Here is a 20,757-nt window from a genome sequence, read left to right as displayed (position 1 = left end):
AAGTGAAGAGAAGATTTATTGTTTTCTTTGTGTATTATAATCACATTTGATTTTAAAACTTTCCTATTAATTCATGTTAAACTATGAAGTATCTAATTTACCCATCAATTATATCATCAAAATAAATACAACTTTCGATTCCTATTTACCCATTACTACCTGGCGTACATAGATCTTTAAAAACAAAATAAATCAAATTAGATATTTATACTTTCTGAATTAAGGAACCATGGCCTATATGTTTGGATAAAATTCCATTTGAGAAAATTATAAGAGCGTATTGAACCCTTTCTCAGTCCATTCCTTGACAACTATTTTTCCTCCTTTTTGATGGTAAATATTTTCTTTTCTAGAAAATTTGAGTGTAAATATAATTTCAAATAAAAAANGGTGACATTATGGACTTCAAGCAACACCTCAAGGCGAAGGCTGGACTGTGATTGAAGCAGCAGATAAACCGAGGATGGGTTTGAAGACCACTATATTACACTAATATTGTCAGCTATTAAAGCTTGGCTTTATTTAGGCCAGGATGATATTTTCTCATGGGGGGTGGATTATGATGAAGAAAGCTATTGAGCAGGAGGGACGAAGGCTTTTTTATTGTTTGAAGCCGATTTGTTCCGTTATTTTTTCTGCTCGGTTATTAGGTAATATTTTTGTTTACATTTGCGCATTTATGTCATGTTATACTTGGTTGGCCAAGGAGATATATATCGATACTTAAGTAGGTTTAGAGGTGATGGCTATGAGATGAGATCTTTACCCATTTAACCCTATTGTGGTATTGGAGAACCTATAATTATGGTATTCTATATGTAATGTTTCTTTATTGACCGCCTAACTAGTTTTCCATTATCGTATAATTGTTATTGAGCCTAATAATGAATCATATGGAAAATGACGTGTTTCATTTTGTTAAACTTTTGTATCTTGAATTTAGGAGCATGTAAAAATCCGATGGCTAGGGCCTAGTGTTTGGTAAGGGCCTTTACCAAGACGAACAAGCAGAAAGTTAAAAATAGGTCTTGCATTTCCCCTGGGCTAAAGCGGCTAACAATACGACTTCAGGCTCACAGTTAAGTGTGGGTTCTACATGTAGCTAAAGGCTGGGCTGTACTTGTAGAATTGGAAGCAATGTTTAATGGACTAACTAGAAGTCACAATGTGCAAATGTGGTTACGGTCTATATATAACTGAATGGAACATATTATTAATGGACATGCAAAGCTACCCAGGAGGTTATCTCAAACATAATATATTATTTTAAGGGTGCTAGTGCAACACATACTACCTAATAGATAGACAAGGGTAGAGGGACTGAGTGGCATGATCAATTAGATAATGTTAGCCCAACTAAGAAAATTATAAATCATGTACAGCCATGGGCTAGACATTAATTCTTAGGTCGTAACTCTTCTGCGTCAAGTCAACAAGCTCAGCGCCTCAGCCCATAAGAGAGCGTATACGACTTTGTGGAATTCTTAAGATATTAATCTCATTCACTTGGAGATGCTTGGAGTTTTATTTTATTTTTTTAAAACCACAAACATAAAACTATAAACATATTTCTATTAATCAATCATTAAATAAGGGAAGGAGTTTCGAATAAATATCGTGAGACGTGAAACACTATTAGATTTAACATATTTAGTAAGGCTAAGGTTTATAAATTGTGAACTTTATCTAGTTTTAAAATCAGAAAAATAAATTCATATTAGAATAATAATAATAATTAAAAATCAGAACAATTAGAAAAAAAAAAAAAAAATAATAATAATAAATAAATAAAACGGTGTCTGGCCAACGATCTAGCCAGGGTAGGCCAGATCGTGGCACCAATAAGATCTCAAATTAGCCTCAGATCAAAATTAGAATCTCATACGTCAACTGCATACAGGCCCCTCCCAAATGCTCTTATTCTTACTATTAGTGGATTCTCTCCATCTAGGATAAGCAACCAGAGTTGTCTGGAATACCGGAGATATGTGAAAGTGAAGAGAAGATTTATTGTTTTCTTCGTGTATTATAATCACATTTCATTTTAAAACTTTCCTATTAATTCATGTTAAACTATGAAGTATCTAATTTACCCATGAATTATATCATCAAAATAAATACAACTTTCTATTCCTATTTACCCATTACTACCTGGCGTATATAGATCTTTAAAAACAAAACAAATCAAATTAGATATTTATACTTTCTGAATTAAGGAACCATGGCCTATATGTTTGGATAAAATTCCATTTGAGAAAATTATAATAGCGTATTGAACCCTTTCTCAGTCCATTCCTTGACAACTATTTTTCCTCCTTTTAGATGGTAAATATTTTCTTTTCTAGAAAATTTGAGTGTAAATATAATTTCAAATAAAAAATTAATCATTTTCTTTCCCGATATATATAATTAATACTTCTTACTTCGATCAACTAACTTTTCAGACTCTGCAAGGATATTCTATAAAATTTAAAGTTTAGTCATCTTCTTCTAAGCTAATAATTTGATTTCTGAATTCAAACTTTTTGCCTATTCAAGACATACTTTGACCAAACCAAAATAGTGATACTATGCATCAAGATGCTCTATCAACTCATTTTGTTTTAGGCTTTTAGATTTTTTTTTTTTCTTTTTTGTGTAAGAATTTACGTATGGAACATGTCAGTGCTCTATTAATATGTTCAAGTACGTTGCACTGTAGCTGTCCATGACGAATCCTAAGTTATTGCTTGGTCGTCGTTTAGCCTATCCTCCTCCCCGGTCCTGTCGCTTTTTGTGCAACTGTATGTACTATCAATGCCCATGCGCGTCTAGGTCTTTTTCTCTCATGTTATTCAACCGTAAATCAGTAATGAAATAGAAACTTATATTGTATAAGCACGTTAATATTTTGTCCTACACTGTTTGGATAAATTTTTGCTTAATTAGGGTCAACACTGTGTCCCATGGTTGTTGTTTGAAGCATTGCTATCATCACAACCCAGTGAGCAGCTTTTCGGTCTTCTTCAGGGACAAAAGCTACTAAAAAGTGCAATATCATTCCAATCTACTAAATATTATATGGATTATACCATGAATCTCATAGGAGTTATTAAATAACTGCGGCTTTTAAACAACTTTGTTATGTCTGAAAAAGTAGGGCTGACGCAAAACCCAGTCAGCATAAAAAGTCAGAGCTTAGATAGGTCCGCAGCTAGTCAGAGGCAGCCACGTCACACAATGACATAAACGACATGCTCCTGTCAGGGCAATGGGTGCGCGTCAGACCAGCCAAGAGCTAGAGTGATTCCACGTGTCTAATCCCTGCACCAAATCGCGTAAATCGCTCTAGAAAGTGGGCAATGAGATATAAAGAAGGATTTGCATGGATAATCCCACCAACTCACAGATTTAGTAATCATAACCTTAACCCATCCCACTATAAATTGAGAGCTACTCTCTCATTTACGGGATTAACTAATCTCTCTAAAGAAAAATAGCATTCTCTCTCTCTCGTGTAATCATTTGTAAGTCAGTTCGTTGAACGCGACCTGATCACTATTATTAATACAAAATCAGTGGACGTAGGATTTGCTTCCTTGCGCATCCGAACCACTTTAAACACTGTTCTCCATTGCTTTTACTTTTACTCTCTCATCCACTTGTGTCTTCTGGGCCAGCTCAACATTTCGCATGCGTTTGGTTGGTGTCAAAATCACGCATCAACAGTTTGGCGCTAAAAGGAGGGCCTGATTTAGTATTCGTCCTTCATCAGGAGAATCTCTGACTAACAGGTCCTACAACAGCAAATGGCTCGCCGATTTGAAATTGAGTGAACCAATCAGGGTGCTGAGGAGATCCCCTAAGTACAGGAGGACATCTCTCCCGAGGTACCTTTGGTTTCGCAAAATGTCGCGGGAGATATTCCGTCAAGTTCACAACTTGACCCTACCATCATGAGCTACCTGGAGAGGTTCAACAACAGTTTCCAAACAGTCAAACAAAGGTTGGACCGTTTGGACCAGGGCGTGCCACCCGAATCAGCTGGGGTGGTGCAACCGCAAAAAACGCCTGCAGGTCATGCGAAAGCACGACAAAAGGCAATAGCCCGTGTTGCGAGCACTGCAGCGCGCCGAAGGAAGGGTAAACAAGTGGCGAAAAACGGGCCTAAGTGCTCCAAAGGGTCGGCGAACACCGACCACGTCCCGAGTAGAATACTCGTGACGTTAAGACTCGGTGAAAGGTCACAGCCCGAGCCATCCCATGCCACGTCGCATGCGCACCCCCATAAAAGTGCTGGGCAGGGCGATTCTTATCACAGCTAGAAAACGATTCTAATCGTCATCGTGCGGGAGGTTCCCACACTTTGCGGGGCGGTTCGTACCACCGCGGAGGTTGTAAAAATTCCCCACACCATTCATCGCCATCACACGACTCTAGCCAGTGTGTGTAGAGAGCAGCCGAAATTATCGACCGAGACGAAGAGGAATCCGACCTTCAGACTTTCCTCAATTGCAATCGCGAGGGTCGAACTTGCATGGGCGAAAGCAATCCCCAAATAGCTCTGTTGCTTCAGATTGAGGAGTTACAGCAGCTCTAGATCAGCTGAAAGCTCAGCAAAACGAGCAAGGGCAGGTCGTAGCAACGTCTCCCTTTTCTCTGGCAGTGTTAGCCGCCCCACTCCCATCAAGATTTAGAATGCCCGATATGCGGGCGTTCGATGGAAATTCTGATATGCAGGATCACTTGTATGAATTCAACGACTTGATAGAACTTCACCAGGTTTCAGATTTGGTAAAGTGCCGTTGTTTGGCAGTAACCCTAACCTCTCATGCCAAACGGTGGTTCAGGTTGCTCCCAGCGGGATCGATTAGTTCGTAACCTCAGATGAGCACGACGTTCCTAAGGCATTTCCAAGCAAACCGAAAGTTCTCAATGCCTTTAAGTTACCTCAGCAATATAAGGCAATATAAGGCAAGAAAGGGACGAATCCCTCCAGTCTTACATTGATTGATTCCACAGAGAACTTAATAAAGTAGCTCACACTCCTGAAGAGTCTGTTTGGACTCTCATCATAGAGGGAGTTTGCCCACAGACCGACCTGTGAAAAGAGTTATAGGCTGAGATGATGTTTCCCTCACCCGCTTTCATAACCTTGCAGAGAAGTACCTCCGTATTGAAAATTCTGTGGCGGCGCTCCATCGCCGCGACCCCGGCACTTCAGGTAGTGCGCCTGGTCAAGGGGAAAGTAGGAGAGTCGATCGCAAATGGGCTACTGACAATCAACGAAAAGGAAAGAAATCGCGCTATGAGCCCAAAAAGTCTTATGCTCTCGTTCCTCGTCGTGATCGTGACAGAAATCAGTATATGCCTTTGAATGCGTCTGTATCGGTTATTCTTGATAAGTCAAAATAAGCCAGCCTACTCGGAGAGCCTGAACCCATGAAAAATCCCCCATCAGCCAGAAATAGTAAAAAATACTGCCACTTTCATCGGGATAATGGGCATCACACCGATTAGTGCCGAGCTCTCAAACAAGCAATCGAAGACCTCATCAAGCAGGGGCATTTCAAGGAATACATTGATGACTCCACTCCCACACAGGAGAAAAATCAAGGGGAACTAGGAAAGAAGCGTCGTGATCCCAAAGGTATTTGTAATGTTGGAATGATCTTCGAGGGACCGCACCTTGCGGGAAACTCACGAGGTGCCTAGGAGAGATATGCTTGCTTAGCCCATCATTACCCTATCAGTGTGATGAGCACGACGTGGCGACCACAAAAAGTTCGCAGGGAAGGATGTAGTTTGATTGCATCATCCCCATGATGACGCTCTTGTGATAACGCTCTTGTGATCACGCCCCTAATAGGGCGCCATAACGTCCACAGAATGTTGGTGGACAATGGAAGTGCTGTGAACATCCTGTTCTAGACAGCTTTCAAAAGAATGAACTTGGACGAGGCTGACCTGAAGCCCGCCTCGATCCCCCTATATGGTTTTACAGGGGACCACCTGATCCCCAAAGGAACGATCTCGCTTCCAGTCATGCTGGGTGACTTTGACGAAGTGACCAAGGTAACTAAATTCTTGGTAGTGGATTGCCCATCCGCTTTTAATGGTATCCTAGGGCGACCTCTACTGAGAAACTTCAAGGCAGTCACTTCGATATACCATCTGAATATGAAGTTCCCCACCCCGATGGGGATAGGGGAAGTCAGCGGATCTCAACGTGTATCTCGCGACTGTTATGTAAAAGCAGTGCAGATGACGTGCAAAGGGAAAGGCATCTCGCGCGGCATTCCCCGACAGGCAATGGCGATCAGCCGGATCGAGCCACAGCCTGGCCCAGCCAAGGATAATATGGATTCTTGTATTCAAGAATGCCCTTCTAGTGGGCCAATTGAGGATCTGTCTGAAGTATCGGTCGACCAGAGCGAGCCGAGCAGAGTGTTAAGGATTGGGAGCAATCTCAACCCCCAGCTCGCCACCGAACTGACCAGCTTCCTCAGAGAGAATATCGATGTGTTCGCATGGTCACATGTAAATATGGTCAGGATTAGCCCAGATATTATTTGCCATGCATTGAACATCGATAGTGAAGTTAAGCCGGTTCGCCAAAAGAGAAGAGCGATAGATCTGGAACGATACATCGCCTTGAAACTTGAGGCAGATAATCTCTTTTGAAATGGATCCATCTGAGAAGCGCTCTATCCGACCTGGGTTGCCAACTCGGTTCTAGTAAAGAAGCCCAATGGCAAATGGTGGACCTGCGTTGACTTCACTGACCTTAATAAAGCATGCCCAAAAGATAGCTTTCCTCTGCCCAGAATCGACCAGCTTGTGGATGCCACCTCCGGGCACGAGCTGCTAAGTTTTATGGACGCATACTCGAGATACAATCAAATTCTGATGTACGCGTCGGACGAAGAGCATACGTCATTTGTTACAGATCGGGGGATGTACTGCTATAAAGTTATGTCCTTTGGCCTCAAGAACGCTGGCGCAACTTACCAGCGGCTGGTTAACCGAATGTTCTTCAAACAGATCAAAAAATCGATGGGGGCTCTAAGGTCGCGTCTACGTTGAAGAAATCGTATCTCCGTAGATTCGCAGTTGTCACGAGCAGCCTTGCATCGCGACTCGCTTCGGGCAGGAAACTAAAAGCTATGATTCTGTCTGGGTCCACGAGCAGCTCTAAACTGGTCATTTTGTTAACTACTAGAAAAATAAACAGCTCATTAGCAAAGGACAAACAAAGTCAATAAATTCGTTAAGGGAAAAGAACCTACTCGGGTCCTAGAAGTGGCAAATACCGTCGTAACGAAAGAAGAAAAACTTCGTCTTGTAGGCCCCCGCATTGCTAGGGTAACTATGTATCCCAGCTTCTATAGTAGGTCACTTGGACAAGTAGTAGGAATCCTTGTCCTTGCTCTTTTTTAGGATATACGAGCAACTGAGCTACCCGTTCTCATGACACGCGATGTACATGGCAATGACAATCATGTACGCATTCGACATGAGTTGCATCGGTGCGATCCTGAAATGATCCAGGACCGACCTAACAAAAAGGTGGAAAGGGATCAACCTTCCACCCTTGAAGATATCCTCGGAGATCGCGGCCAACCCACGTGGAGGATACCGCGCTGTGCGTGTCCTATTGCGGAAGACCTCCACGCAGATAGCGTATTGGTCTATCACCCTTTCGAGCTCATCCTCAGTAAGTACCGAGAAGATCTCTCGAATGGGACTCGCAAGAGCATCCTGCATAGACGAACTAGTCCCTTCCTCAGATCTGATCGTTGAGGGGTCCATTCTACTGCAGTCTGTAAAAGCGACAAGCAGGGAATCATTTAGCCCTCGTACACTAGTTCGTACGATGATGTGGAGGAAAGCAAACACTTCCCTTTCTCAATCCCAGAAAAACTCTAACATAATGTTTCGAGCTGCCATTCATGGCTTGAACCCAGCAAGAACATTTCGTCTCCGATCAACTATCGACAGACTGATATCATTTATCAACTCTGGGAGTAAGAAATAAAAGTAGAGAGCGATCCTTACCTCTTGGAATATGAAGATGAATCCTTCTGCTTTGAATAACAGATACGCGCTGGTTTGGAAGGCAAAGAATCCAAGTTTGCAAAAGTCTCTTGCTCTCTTTGAAAAGATGAGTATGGTGACATTGCCTGAAATGAACCTGGGTTTTATAGAAAAAAGAATTGGCGCTTGGTTTTCCTGAAATCAAAAGACGTTTGGACAAAAAAATGTATCTCACCGTTGATCGCGACCACGTGTCGCAGATCTGCGGGGAAGGGTGATCGTCACGCTCCAAGAAAACCAAATCGTCGTTCTTCTTCGTTGAAAAACTCAAGCGATGGCACGTTCTCCTTACGCATTAAATGTGCCCCAATCTGCATTTAATACTCTGATAGGGGATATCGCTTCAGCATGTCACGCATTTAATGCGCATGACTGGCATTTATTGCGCACAGGACAAGTCTGTCAGAGCAGAAGGCGTTTCATTAAATGTATCCATTACAAAAATACGACAGGTAACGTCTGAAGAGATCATTATGTAGAACACTCTTCGTCTAGCCAGTCACAAAGCGACGTGATTCCTCGATTCTACCCCATTGGTCGCGAAGCGACGTGACTCTCGACGAGTATTCAGTTCCAAAACAGTCTAATCCCCTGTCGAGAGGAGAATTCCAAGTATAATCAGGTCGTTCATCCTTGAGCAAAGACTATATCAGATCGCGCGCACAAAAGCGTAGTCTCGACCTCTTTTCAAACAGGTTGGAATCACCAGAATTTCCTCGAAGGCGTCTTATCACGGCATGAATTATAGTTTCCAAGGTTCGATCCTCAAACCTTAAAAACCAGGGGACTTCTGTTATGCCTGAAAAAGTAGGGCTGACACAAAACCCAGTCAGCATAAAAAGTCAAAGCTTAGGTAGGTCCGCAGCCAGTCAGAGGCAGCCACGTCACACAATGACATGAACGACATGCTCCTGTCAGGGCAATGGGTGCGCGTCAGACCAGCCAGGAGCTAGAGTGATTCCACGTGTCTAATCCCTGCACCAAATCGCATAAATCGCTCTAGAAGGTGGGCAATGGGACATAAAGAAGGATTTGCACGGATAATCCCACCAACTCATAGATTTAGTAATCATAACCTTGACCCATCCCACTATAAATTGAGAGCTTCTCTCTCATTTGGGGGATTAGCTAATCTCTTTAAAGAAAAATAGCATTCTCTCTCTCTCTCTCGTGTAATCATTTGTAAGTCAGTTCGCTGAACGCGACCTGGTCAATATTATTAATACAAAATTAGTGGACGTAGGATTTGCTTCCTTGAGCATCCGAACCACTTTAAACACTGTTCTCCATTGCTTTTACTTTCACTCTCTCATCCACGTATATCTTCTGGGCCAGCTCAGCATTTCGTACGTGCATTTGGTTGGTGTCAAAATCACGCATCAACAAACTTCAAGCAGTTAAAGTTTCTCTCTGCAATGAGTTTTTCTCAAATTTAATGTATTTTGGCCGTATATATATGACATTAAATAAATGATGAACAGATGTGTGTCCAACAGTGTGATCCCTAACTGGCTAACTCTCCATTGATCTTGACACTTCTCAATTCCCATACTCTGAGATGCACGTAATCCAGACACGAACGTCTGAAGAGGAAATTATCTAGACACCAGGTTATTAGCACACAGAACCACCTTTCGGCCTTTTGAGTGAGCACAAAATATATGCTTATATATTAGGAAACAGCTTGTTGCAGCTGGCCTGTCTTCTAATTTCCAGCATCCTATCTGAACCATTATGGCTATCTGTATATCTTTTTTTTTTTTTTTTTGTCTATTTCTTTCGTGATGTATATATTCAGGATTTGATATATTCTAGTAGATTATTCAATATATAAATATTGGAGTAAATGTGGGCTCTCTTTTCTAGTGTTCTTTGTGAAAAATTTGATAGTGTTTATTGCAAAAACTTTTATTAAAAAAAAGAAAAAAAAGGCAACGGTCTTAAAGCACTTTCTGATCTCAACAGATGTTTTTATCTATTTCAATCAAACAGTTTTAAAAATACATATATTATCAAAATAAGGTTAAAACATGCATAAATATAGTGTAATTTATACCCTACTTCGCCAATATTAATGCATGATTTAAAAAACATAAATGAGCTTTTAAGATGACATGAATCGTCAATCTTTATTTTATAATAAATCTCGACGGCCGACAAATGACAATATATAAATATTTATCAACATAAGAGGAAAAAATTGTTTGTAGTTAAATAATGACCCTAATCTCGATTCTCGAAAAGCAAAATCCTGTTACTACTAATGCAAAGAAGGAAAGAATGTCACGTATCCAGATCGATGATAAGGTAAAAAGAAATTAATTAAGAATGCAGACCTTTCAAAAAGCCACTATAGAAGGATAACAAATTCCCTGTGCTGAAACGTGTATTATGTTATTCCTTTAATCCTAAATTCTAAAGGAAAGATAAGCTTTACACTAGCAAATCATTCTCCTGTTTGCCTTCCATTTCAAACAATATTTAAGCGAACATCAAGAATGACAATTGCCAAAAGAGTTTTGATCATTGAGAACGAGATCGATTAAATTGTGGGGTACGCAGATAGTTCTCTCGATCCATTTAGCATTTTAGTGTGACTTGGTATTGAAGAATGGAGAAGCACCCTATGTAATTCAAGAGAATTAAAGAGTAAACCCATCTCATCCAACATTTTCTCACTCATTCATCAGGAAGGATATATTTTTCTGTATCACTGACAATCTGGTTCCCACATGAAAACTGAAATGCTTTATGAATTGCCATTAATTATATTTAATTAAAATATGATGTCCAGGACACAGCTACATACGTGTATATNGCGGCGGCAGGAGCCAGGGGTGATTTCGTAATAAATTAAAGTTTTATATAAGCAGGGGTGTTTTAACTAAATCTGAAATATTGGGGGTTAAAAGAAATTATTCAAAAATTAATAATAAAAATAATATTATATTAATATTTGTAAAGGGGACAATTTAGTAATTTAAATACCATACCCACCAATTTATTCCCTATAACCAACCATATTAATATAACATACCCACCAACTAACCAAACATATTTTCTTAAAGATTCCCATTAATCTTTCAAGGTAATCTATCTTTCTAGTAATCCAACATTCCCAGTAATCTAACATTCCTGAACCAAACGCCCCTAAAGAGTATACCCCTCTCATCCAACATTTTCTCACTCATTCACCAGGAAGGATATATTTTTCTGTATCACTGACAATCTGATTCCCACATGAAAACTGAAATGCTTTATGAATTGCCATTAATTATATTTAATTAAAATATGATGTCCAGGAGACAGCTACATACGTGTATATGTACTTGATTGCTTGTAAGAATAAATGCTGCAATTTTTTGCTAGGGAAATGCAATTCGAGCGAGGTTGCATTATTTATGTCTTCGACGCATCTGGATCTCTAAGGAATCAAAAGCTTAAGCTTTTACTTTGCGTGTTCTTATGTCCATACAAATTAACGACTTGTATTATCAAGTGGGGTAATGCAAAAACTTGAGGTGTTCGGCTATATGCTTGAATGTGTGAATATTATGTGTCCGACGGTCTCCGGAGTCTCTCGAATTTTCTCAAAATCTCAGCATCAATGGTCATTTATGAAGAAAAATCATTACTAGTAAAGAAAATAAAAAAACAATATCATACGACAAGCAGAGTAATTCTTTTTTAGATCTATTTATGATTAATTTAGAGCTGTCATAAATCGTTTTTCAATATTTGTTTTTAAGTTACAAAAGACCCTCGTGTTTATGTCTTTACTAAGTCTGAAAAAGCTCATTATATGTGTGCAACATTTCCTTGATGCAAACGTAACGTTTCTGATGAATATTAATTAATTAATTAGCAAAATTAATCTGATGGAAAATAATGAGATTCATTAGAAAGAAACGTGGATACAGGCTACAGAGTTTGTTAATTATTTAAAGTGCAGACATGACTAGCTAAAAGGGACGTTTCATGGTAAGTTGAAGCTTGTCAGCTTTCAGTCACATGCACTGGTCTCCCAATTAACTCCAAGGTCAGGCCTTCCATGTCCTTTCTTTCTTGTCTTCGACCGTCAATGTAAATAATTTTCTGGTAAATTTATTACGCGACTATTCCACTCTTCAACCATCTAAAGCCTATATATAGCCACCAAAGTCTCTCGCTAAAAGCAACCTCCGAAAATTGCTTCATCTCACAAAATAAACTGAAGCATAAATCCTTGATCATGGCTAAACACAGTGCTAGCAGCAAGAAGAAAAGTAGCATTGTAAAGCTCAAGATTGTCGTGGAAAGACTACACAAGAGTCTTTCATTGGGTAGGAAATCAAATTCTTATTCTGACGAGGTGGAAGAAGTTAATGACTCAAGTTATGTGCCCGAAGATGTTAAGGAAGGACACTTTGCGGTGATAGCTGTGGATGGTGAGCAGCCGAAGAGATTTGTGATTCCATTGAGTTATCTGACTCACCCAGGATTTCTTAAGCTGTTGGAGCAAGCGGCAGAAGAGTATGGTTTTGATCATGAGGGTGCATTGACGATCCCTTGCAGGCCATGTGAACTTGAGAGGATACTGGCCGAGCGATGGAAGGATCAGGATGGAGAATCTAGTGATAATGTTGGTGTCAACTGGGGGTCTTATGAAACTATGGTGCAAATTTGTTGAAAGAGAAGGTTTAATTTCTTCTTCTTGCTCCTTGTAGTAGATACTACTGTTTCTTGTAAACTCTAGTAATGGTTCTTGCCAATACAAGTTCTTGTGTACTGTTTATATTTGTTGACTTGATGAAAATTTTGTTTCCAGCATGTATAATTTTGGAGCAACAAATTTTAATGATAACTTCTGTTGTGCGTAGTTTTCCCACGGTTTGATTCGCGCCAACTGTCTAAAGGCTATGCCAAGATCAAGCGAACGAGATCGTCACATGTGTCGCTCCCATAGCAAATAACTTTGTCAATAAGTCCATTAGTCCTAAGCATCACTACTTTGATTTAAGTATGGGTAAAACTGACTTACATCCGGATTACATGGGATTATGCATGTAATCTATTCATAATCTACCAACTCTTAACTACTATCAAAACACACGTATAAAAGGAGAGTGTCGCCTCCAATTATAAGGACATTCATATACACATACACAACTTTGTAAAAAACCCTTGAAACACATTCTTAAGCAAAGAGCTTACTCAGTGAAGCCCCCGTAAGCTCACTATCATGGTTCCCTCCTTGTAATCTATTTACATGTACTCCAGGTCCAAATAATAAGATAGTAGTAGATGTAGGCTTGGTTCTAACCTGTCGAACTACTTTAAAAATCTTATTTGTCTTTTGTTATTTGGCATAAACTCCATTACTTAGCTGATTATCCAAAATCATATGCACATGCTACCTAGTCCCGTCTTGGTCGACTAGGTACCTTTGGTTGTTGTGGATTTTCGTAACAATTTTTTTTACCATTTAACTGGAATGAGTTCTATGATTTGAATGGGTAGTTGAAATCATAGGAAATCCCATTGAAATTCTGAAATCACTATAAAAATTTTGTCAACAACTTATTTTAAAGTTTTGCAAGTAATCCGTCATTAATCTCTCTAATTTGCTTTAGTCGTGCCTCAATAAATAGAAAACCGATAATAATTTGGTTGTATTTTGGTGCAAATAAATATATAGCTAGCTAGCCAACATTAAAAAATGTGTATATCACCTCTTCATATACTATAGTTTCTTAATTAATAACTTTTTTTTTTTTTGGGTAACTGATAATTTTATAAAGAATAAAGAATTTACAACTAAACAGGGAACTCCTAAACGAAGCAACCCTTTAAGAAAACAAATGGATCGCTAGCAAAAAGGAACACAAAAAAGCAAGGATATACAATCATTTACTCAACATTACACACCCTAGAGCAACCCATAGCGAAAGCCAAATTGCGGACCAAAACAGCTCCACAACAAACGATAAAGTAGACTGGGCTGTCGTAAAATTCACGGCATCCACCTGCACACCCTAAACAACAAGGACCCAAGCATCCAAGCCACCCCAACCAACCAAAAGACCAACCATAGGAAAGAAAGAAATCAAGGCACATAATAAAGGGAGCAACCCCCACTCACGGGCAACATCAAGCCACGATAAACAACACCTCTCCCAGCCTTCATGACCAACCCTAAGAAGCCAGCAACCTAGCTTCACCCCAACACAACACCTACCCCTCAACACAAAGAAAGCCCCAACCTTGTCCACCAGCCAAAAACCCTCCCACAAGCCAAAATGACCAGAAAGAGACAGAGCAGACCACACACCAACCACCTCAAGAGGGATATCTTCTGCCAGAACCATTATCCTCGACAAGCCCAAAACCAAACAAAAAACAAAAAACGAACATCCACATAAAATCATCTCTGATTTCTAGAACCCATCACTAGACAACTCATAGGAATACCCCATTCCTCCCAAGCTATCTGAACTTTAAAGTTATCCTTAAAGAGGATGCTCATCAACCAAAGCCTAACAACTCCCAAAATGTGATGCCCNTTTGTGATTCCATTGAGTTATCTGACTCACCCAGGATTTCTTAAGCTGTTGGAGCAAGCGGCAGAAGAGTATGGTTTTGATCATGAGGGTGCATTGACGATCCCTTGCAGGCCATGTGAACTTGAGAGGATACTGGCCGAGCGATGGAAGGATCAGGATGGAGAATCTAGTGATAATGTTGGTGTCAACTGGGGGTCTTATGAAACTATGGTGCAAATTTGTTGAAAGAGAAGGTTTAATTTCTTCTTCTTGTTCCTTGTAGTAGATAGTACTGTTTCTTGTAAACTCTAGTAATGGCTCTTGCCAATACAAGTTCTTGTGTACTGTTTATATTTGTTGACTTGATGAAAATTTTGTTTCCAGCATGTATAATTTTGGAGCAACAAATTTTAATGATAACTTCTGTTGTGCGTAGTTTTCCCACGGTTTGATTCGCGCCAACTGTCTAAAGGCTATACCAAGATCGAGCGAACGAGATCGTCACACGTGTTGCTCCCACAACGAATAACTTGGTCAATAAGTCCATCAGTCCTAAACATCACTACTCTGATTTAAGTATGGGTAAAACTGACTTAGATCCGGATTACACGGGATTATGCATGTAATTGATTCATAATCTACCAACTCTCAACTACTATCAAAACACAAGTATAAAAGGAGGGCGTCGCGTCCAATTATAAGGACATTCATATACACATACACAACTCTGTAAGAAACCCTTGAAACACATTCTTAAGCAAAGAGCTTACTTAGTGAAGCCCCGTAAGCTCCCTATCATGGTTCTCTCCTTGTAATCTATTTGCATGTACTCCAGGTTTAAATAATAAGATAGTAGTAGATGTAGGCTTGGTTCTAACCTGTCGAACCACTTAAAAAATCTTCTTTGTCTTTTGTTATTTGGCATAAACTCCATTACTTGGCTGATTATTCGAAATCATGTGCACATCCTACCCAGTCCCGTCTTGGTCGACTAGGTACCTTTGGTTGTTATAGATTTTCGTAACAACAACATTTTTTACCATTTAACTGGAATGAGTTCTATGATTTGAATAGGTAGTTGAAATCATAGGAAATCCCATTGAAATTCTGAAATCACTATAAAAATTTTGTCAACAACTTATTTTAAAGTTTTGCAAGTAATTCGTCATTAATCTCTCTAATTTGCTTTAGTCGTGCCTCAATAAATAGAAAACTGATAATAATTTGGTTGTATTTTGGTGCAAATAAATATATAGCTAGCTAGGTAACATTAAAAAATGTGTATATCACCTCTTCATATACTATAGTTTCTTAATTAATAACTTTTTTTTTTGGGTAACTGATAATTTTATAAAGAATAAAGAATTTACAACTAAATAGGGAACTCCTAAACGAAGCAACCCTTTAAGAAAACAAATGGATCGCTAGCAAAAAGGAACACAAAAAGGCAAGGATATACAATCATTTACTTAACACTACACACCCTAGAGCAACCCATAGCGAAAGCCAAATTGCAGACCAAAACAGCTCCACAACAAACGATAAAGTAGACTGGGCTGTCGTAAAACTCACGGCATCCACCTACACACACTAAACAACAAGGACCCAAGCATCCAAGCCACCCCAACCAACCAGAAGACCAACCATAGGAAAGAAAGAAATCAAGGCACATAATAAAGGGAGCAACCCCCACTCACGGGCAACATCAAGCCACGATAAACAACACCTCTCCCAGCCTTCATGACCAACCCTAAGAAGCCAGCAACCTAGCTTCACCCCAACACAACACCTACCCCTCAACACAAAGAAAGCCCCAACCTTGTCCACCAGCCAAAAACCCTCCCACAAGCCAAAATGACCAGAAAGAGACAGAGCAGACCACACACCAACCACCTCAAGAGGGATATCTTCTGCCAGAACCATTATCCTCGACAAGCCCAAAACCAAACAAAAAACAAAAAACGAACATCCACATAAAATCATCTCTGATTTCTAGAACCCATCACTAGACAACTCATAGGAATACCCCATTCCTCCCAAGCTATCTGAACTTTAAAGTTATCCTTAAAGGGGATGCTTATCAACCGAAGCCTAACAACTCCCAAAATGTGATGCCCCACCCAACGCCAGTGACGACTCTTTCCACTAAACAGACGAGCATTTCTCTCCTGCCAAATATAGTAGACAGTTGCCACAAGAAGGAGTTGACGGATAATAGCTCACACACATTTACCTTTAAACTTACTCGCACACCAAACTGCAAATTGATCCCAATCAATTATAGGAGCTCTAAATTTACCTTTCACTTGAGTCATTTTCTAGATTTCATTGGAGAAGGGGCACTCAAAGAAAAGATGATCATAAGAGTCCAAAGGGCCATTACAAAATGCACACTTCATATTTGAGGTATCCGACCATAAGCTCATTCTATCTTGGGTGAGAAGCTTGTGCTTAATGGCCAACCACATGATGAAAGAGTGACAAGGAATACAGTTCCCAATGCAGATAAGAGAGTGTCAGAGGACATGGCAACCTTTCGAGGAGAAATCTCAACAAGTTTGTCTAATCGAAAATCTGACCTTCTTACCTTCCTTAGACAACCAAAACACCTCATCACCGATGTAGCTAGAAGAGAAACTAGGGGTTTGACTCACCACTTGGGGAAACCTTTCTTGGATAATCTCAGGCCAAACCTATCGCTCATCCTTGAAAATATCACTCACTTTAGCATTTTGACCCAATCTCAAAGCATACACCATCTTGGGAGAAATAATATTGTCTATTGGTCCTAACGGGTGTCAAGGATCATACCATAAAGAAGTGGACTAGCCATTACCCATAGCAACATTGATATGCCTCATGACCTTATTTCTCATCCCTAGAATCTTCTACCAGCTTCAGCTAGCATCCCAAGGAACTTTACCACTGCAAAAATTTATGTCACGTAACTAGGCTAAATGGATCCATTTAACCCAAAGGGAGTCCTTCCTTGAAACCACGCTCCATAAGTGATAGGTGATTCTAACTTTTCAACGGATGGATACCCAACCCACCTTCATTCTTAGGCACATAAATATCATTCAAAGTTACTTTAACTCTACCATTAACCATGTCATTACCATGGCACATGAAAGTGACCTTAGGAGGATGAACATGGACGCCTAATACACTTGCATGGAGGAAAGCACCGAGACAACCAATTGGAGATGACTAGCATAGGAGAGACTTTTATTAGTCCAAGATTTGAGTCTCTTTTCCACCTTGTCGATAAGTGAAAGGCAGTCAACATGGCAAAGATGAGAAGTAATCAAAGGAACTCCAAGATAACGTATCGGGAGCAGACACTCCTCAAAGCATGTGATACTGCTAATAACAGTCCTAATCGGGTCTTTCACATTACAAGCAAATATAGAGCATTACACTTATAGATCACGTTACAACACGAGATATGCCGAAAATCATTCATACTCAGGGGAACTTCTTTCTTTGGCACTAAGGCAAGGATGGAAGCATTAACTTTCTTGAGTATTCTGCCATACTTGAAGAAATCAATAATCGCTGCAAAAATCCCATGTCCCACAATATCCTAAGACTCCTTAAAGAATTTAGCAGAGAAACCATCCGAGCTTGGGGCTTTGTCATCTCCCATAAAAAACATGACCATATGAACCTTTTCAAAAAAAAAACATGACAAATCCTAGAGACATAATAAGTATCAAAAATCTGGACAAGAAACAGGTCATGCAAGCCCTCCATATTGGAGATTGGAGAGGCATTATTGAAGAGCAAGGTTTTAAAACGTAGCTTGAACCGGTCGGTTCAACTAGTTCAACCAGGAACAGGCGATCGAGTTGAGTTGGTTCGAATAAAAAATCGAAAATGTTAATTAATCTAGTTTGAACTACAGTTGAACTGGATTTTTTGTGATGGGTCGTCGGTCTAATTTTTAAACCCTTTTCCCTTTTCTAATTTCATTCGTCAAAACCAAAGTTACCAAACAGTAACACCACCTTAAAACTTCAGCTTCTTCGATCTTAAAAGTTCAATCTTCTTCAATCTCTGGGTTTTTAGGTTTCAATCTTCAATCATCAATCATCAAAATCTTCGGCTGCTTCTTCGTCAATCTTCAATCTTTGGGTCTTGGACGACTTGTGAGTTGCGATCTTCAAACTTTAAAGTTCAATCTTTGGCTTTTTCAGACTTCGATCTTAAATCTTCGACTGCTTCTTCTTCAATCTTCAATCTTCAGGTCTTCGACATCTTTTAATCTTCTATCTTAGGCTTCAACAACTTTTTCTTTCGATCTTCGGCAGCTCCCACGAGGTTTGTGTTTCATTGTTGCTTTTTTGAACTTGTGTGTTTCATTGTTGTTATTGTTATCGAGATGGAGGGCTGAACCAATGATTATAAAATGGAATTTGGTTGTGTTTTGTAACTTTTGTTTGTTGTGAGATTGTTTGTGTTTGAGATAGAGATTGTTTAATATTGAAGAAGTGGGTTGGAAACTTGACATTGAAGAAGTGATTATTTGTGTTTGAGAATTGAAGTGTGCAAAAATGGAGTGTATTTGACATTGGTTGTGTTTGAGAATTGTAGTGTGTAAAAACAGAGTATGTAAATGCACACTCTGTTTTGGCATGCACTTAGACAATTCATTTTTGTAAATCGCACAATGTAGTGTGCATTTTCACACTGTAGTGTGCAAAAACAAAGTGTGAAAATGCACACTTCGTTAATAATCTGCAATTTTTCACCTTTTTAAGTTTTTTTGTTGATGTCAGCATGATGTCATCATGTTGATGTCACGGTCTAACCCGTCAGTCGGATCTGCCAACCTGGGACTTGGTGACTTAGTCAGGTCACTCTTCGTTTTGGGTTTTAAAACTTTACCGAAGAGATCCTTATTATAGGACATAAATGTCCTGCTATATCTCTATCATCTAGCATGTACCATATCACTTGAATCAGAGAGGATCCTGTCAATTTTTCTAAAACTTTGGGATGCCTGTAGCAACTTATGAAAGAAAACTGAATTTTGATCACCCACACTTAACTAGTGAACCTTGGGTTTCTGTTTAAGAAATCTCTACTTATCTAATAGGGCCTTTCTAAAAGCCACCAAAAACACCATTTCATGTTCCCAGAGCTCAGTATTATCAAGATTACAACCAAGAGCATTCTAGATAATATCGACCTCCTTTCTCAAAAATTGCAACCTTCCTATTGATGTGACCCTGATTTCTATTCAAAATCCTAAAACAAGGCTTAAGCAACTTTAGTGATCAACTACCGAGAACATAAGGTCTCCTGGAATATAAGTAGCCCAGACTTTCTAAACAATATCCCGAAATTAAGCCTTGTGCACAAGATAGTTAAAAATTTTGCAAGGTCTTAAAACTCGAACCGGGGAGTGACCCGACCAAGCCACCAGGTCTTGGGTTGGTTTGGTTAACGGGTCCAACCGATGGGTTAGATCGTGACGTCATCATGCTAATGTCAGCAAAACAACTTAGATGTTGAAAAATTGCATATTAGTAACGAAATGTGCATTTTCACACTCTTTTTACACACTACAATTTTCAAACACAACTAATGTCAAACACACTCCATTTTTGCACACTTCGATGCTCAAACACAAACAATCTCATGCCAAACAATGACTTCTTCAATATCAAATTTTAAACCCACTTCTTCAATATTAAACAATCTCTATCTCAAACACAAGCAATCTCACAGTAAGCAAAAATTAGAAAACACAACCAAATTCCATTTCATAATCATCGGTTTAGCCCTCCATCATGATGACAATAACAACAATGAAACACACAAATATGAAAAAGAACAAAAAAGCAACAATGAAACACAAACCTCGTGGGAGCTACCGAAGATCAAAGATCAAAGAAAGAAGTTGTCGAAGCCTAAGATGAAAGATCAGAAGATGTCAAAGGCCTGACGATTGAAGATTGAAGAAGAAGCAATCAAAGATTTAAGATCAAAGTCCAAAAAAGCCTGAGATTGAAGAAGATTGAACATTGAAGTTTGAAGATTGCAACTCACAAGTTGTCCAAGGCCCAAAGATTGAAGATCGACGAAGAAGCAGTATAAGATTTTGATGATTGAAGATCAAAATCAAAGAACCCAAAGATTGAAGAAGATTGAA

At 39.4% G+C, this 20,757-nt stretch overlaps 1 protein-coding gene across 1 annotated transcript; it reads left to right on the top strand.

Annotated features, from left to right (window-relative positions):
• Positions 1-12,281: 12,281 nt before the first annotated feature.
• On the top strand, positions 12,282-12,893 carry LOC116144909 (auxin-responsive protein SAUR50). Its single transcript, XM_031430343.1, has one exon. It carries the CDS (start codon positions 12,308-12,310, stop codon positions 12,743-12,745), a length of 438 nt encoding a protein of 145 aa, XP_031286203.1. The 5' UTR covers positions 12,282-12,307; the 3' UTR covers positions 12,746-12,893.
• Positions 12,894-20,757: the final 7,864 nt, after the last annotated feature.

Source organism: Pistacia vera, unplaced genomic scaffold (genome assembly GCF_008641045.1).
Source record: "Pistacia vera cultivar Batoury unplaced genomic scaffold, PisVer_v2 Contig1144, whole genome shotgun sequence".
Classification (NCBI taxonomy): Eukaryota; Viridiplantae; Streptophyta; class Magnoliopsida; order Sapindales; family Anacardiaceae; genus Pistacia; species Pistacia vera.
Note: the sequence above shows the minus strand (reverse complement) of the source record. Positions and strands in the feature narration are given on the sequence as shown.

Coding starts and splice junctions, on each gene's coding strand:
- LOC116144909 (XM_031430343.1), top strand. CDS start 12,308: ATGGCTAAACACAGTGCTAGCAGCAAGAAGAAAAGTAGCATTGTAAAG.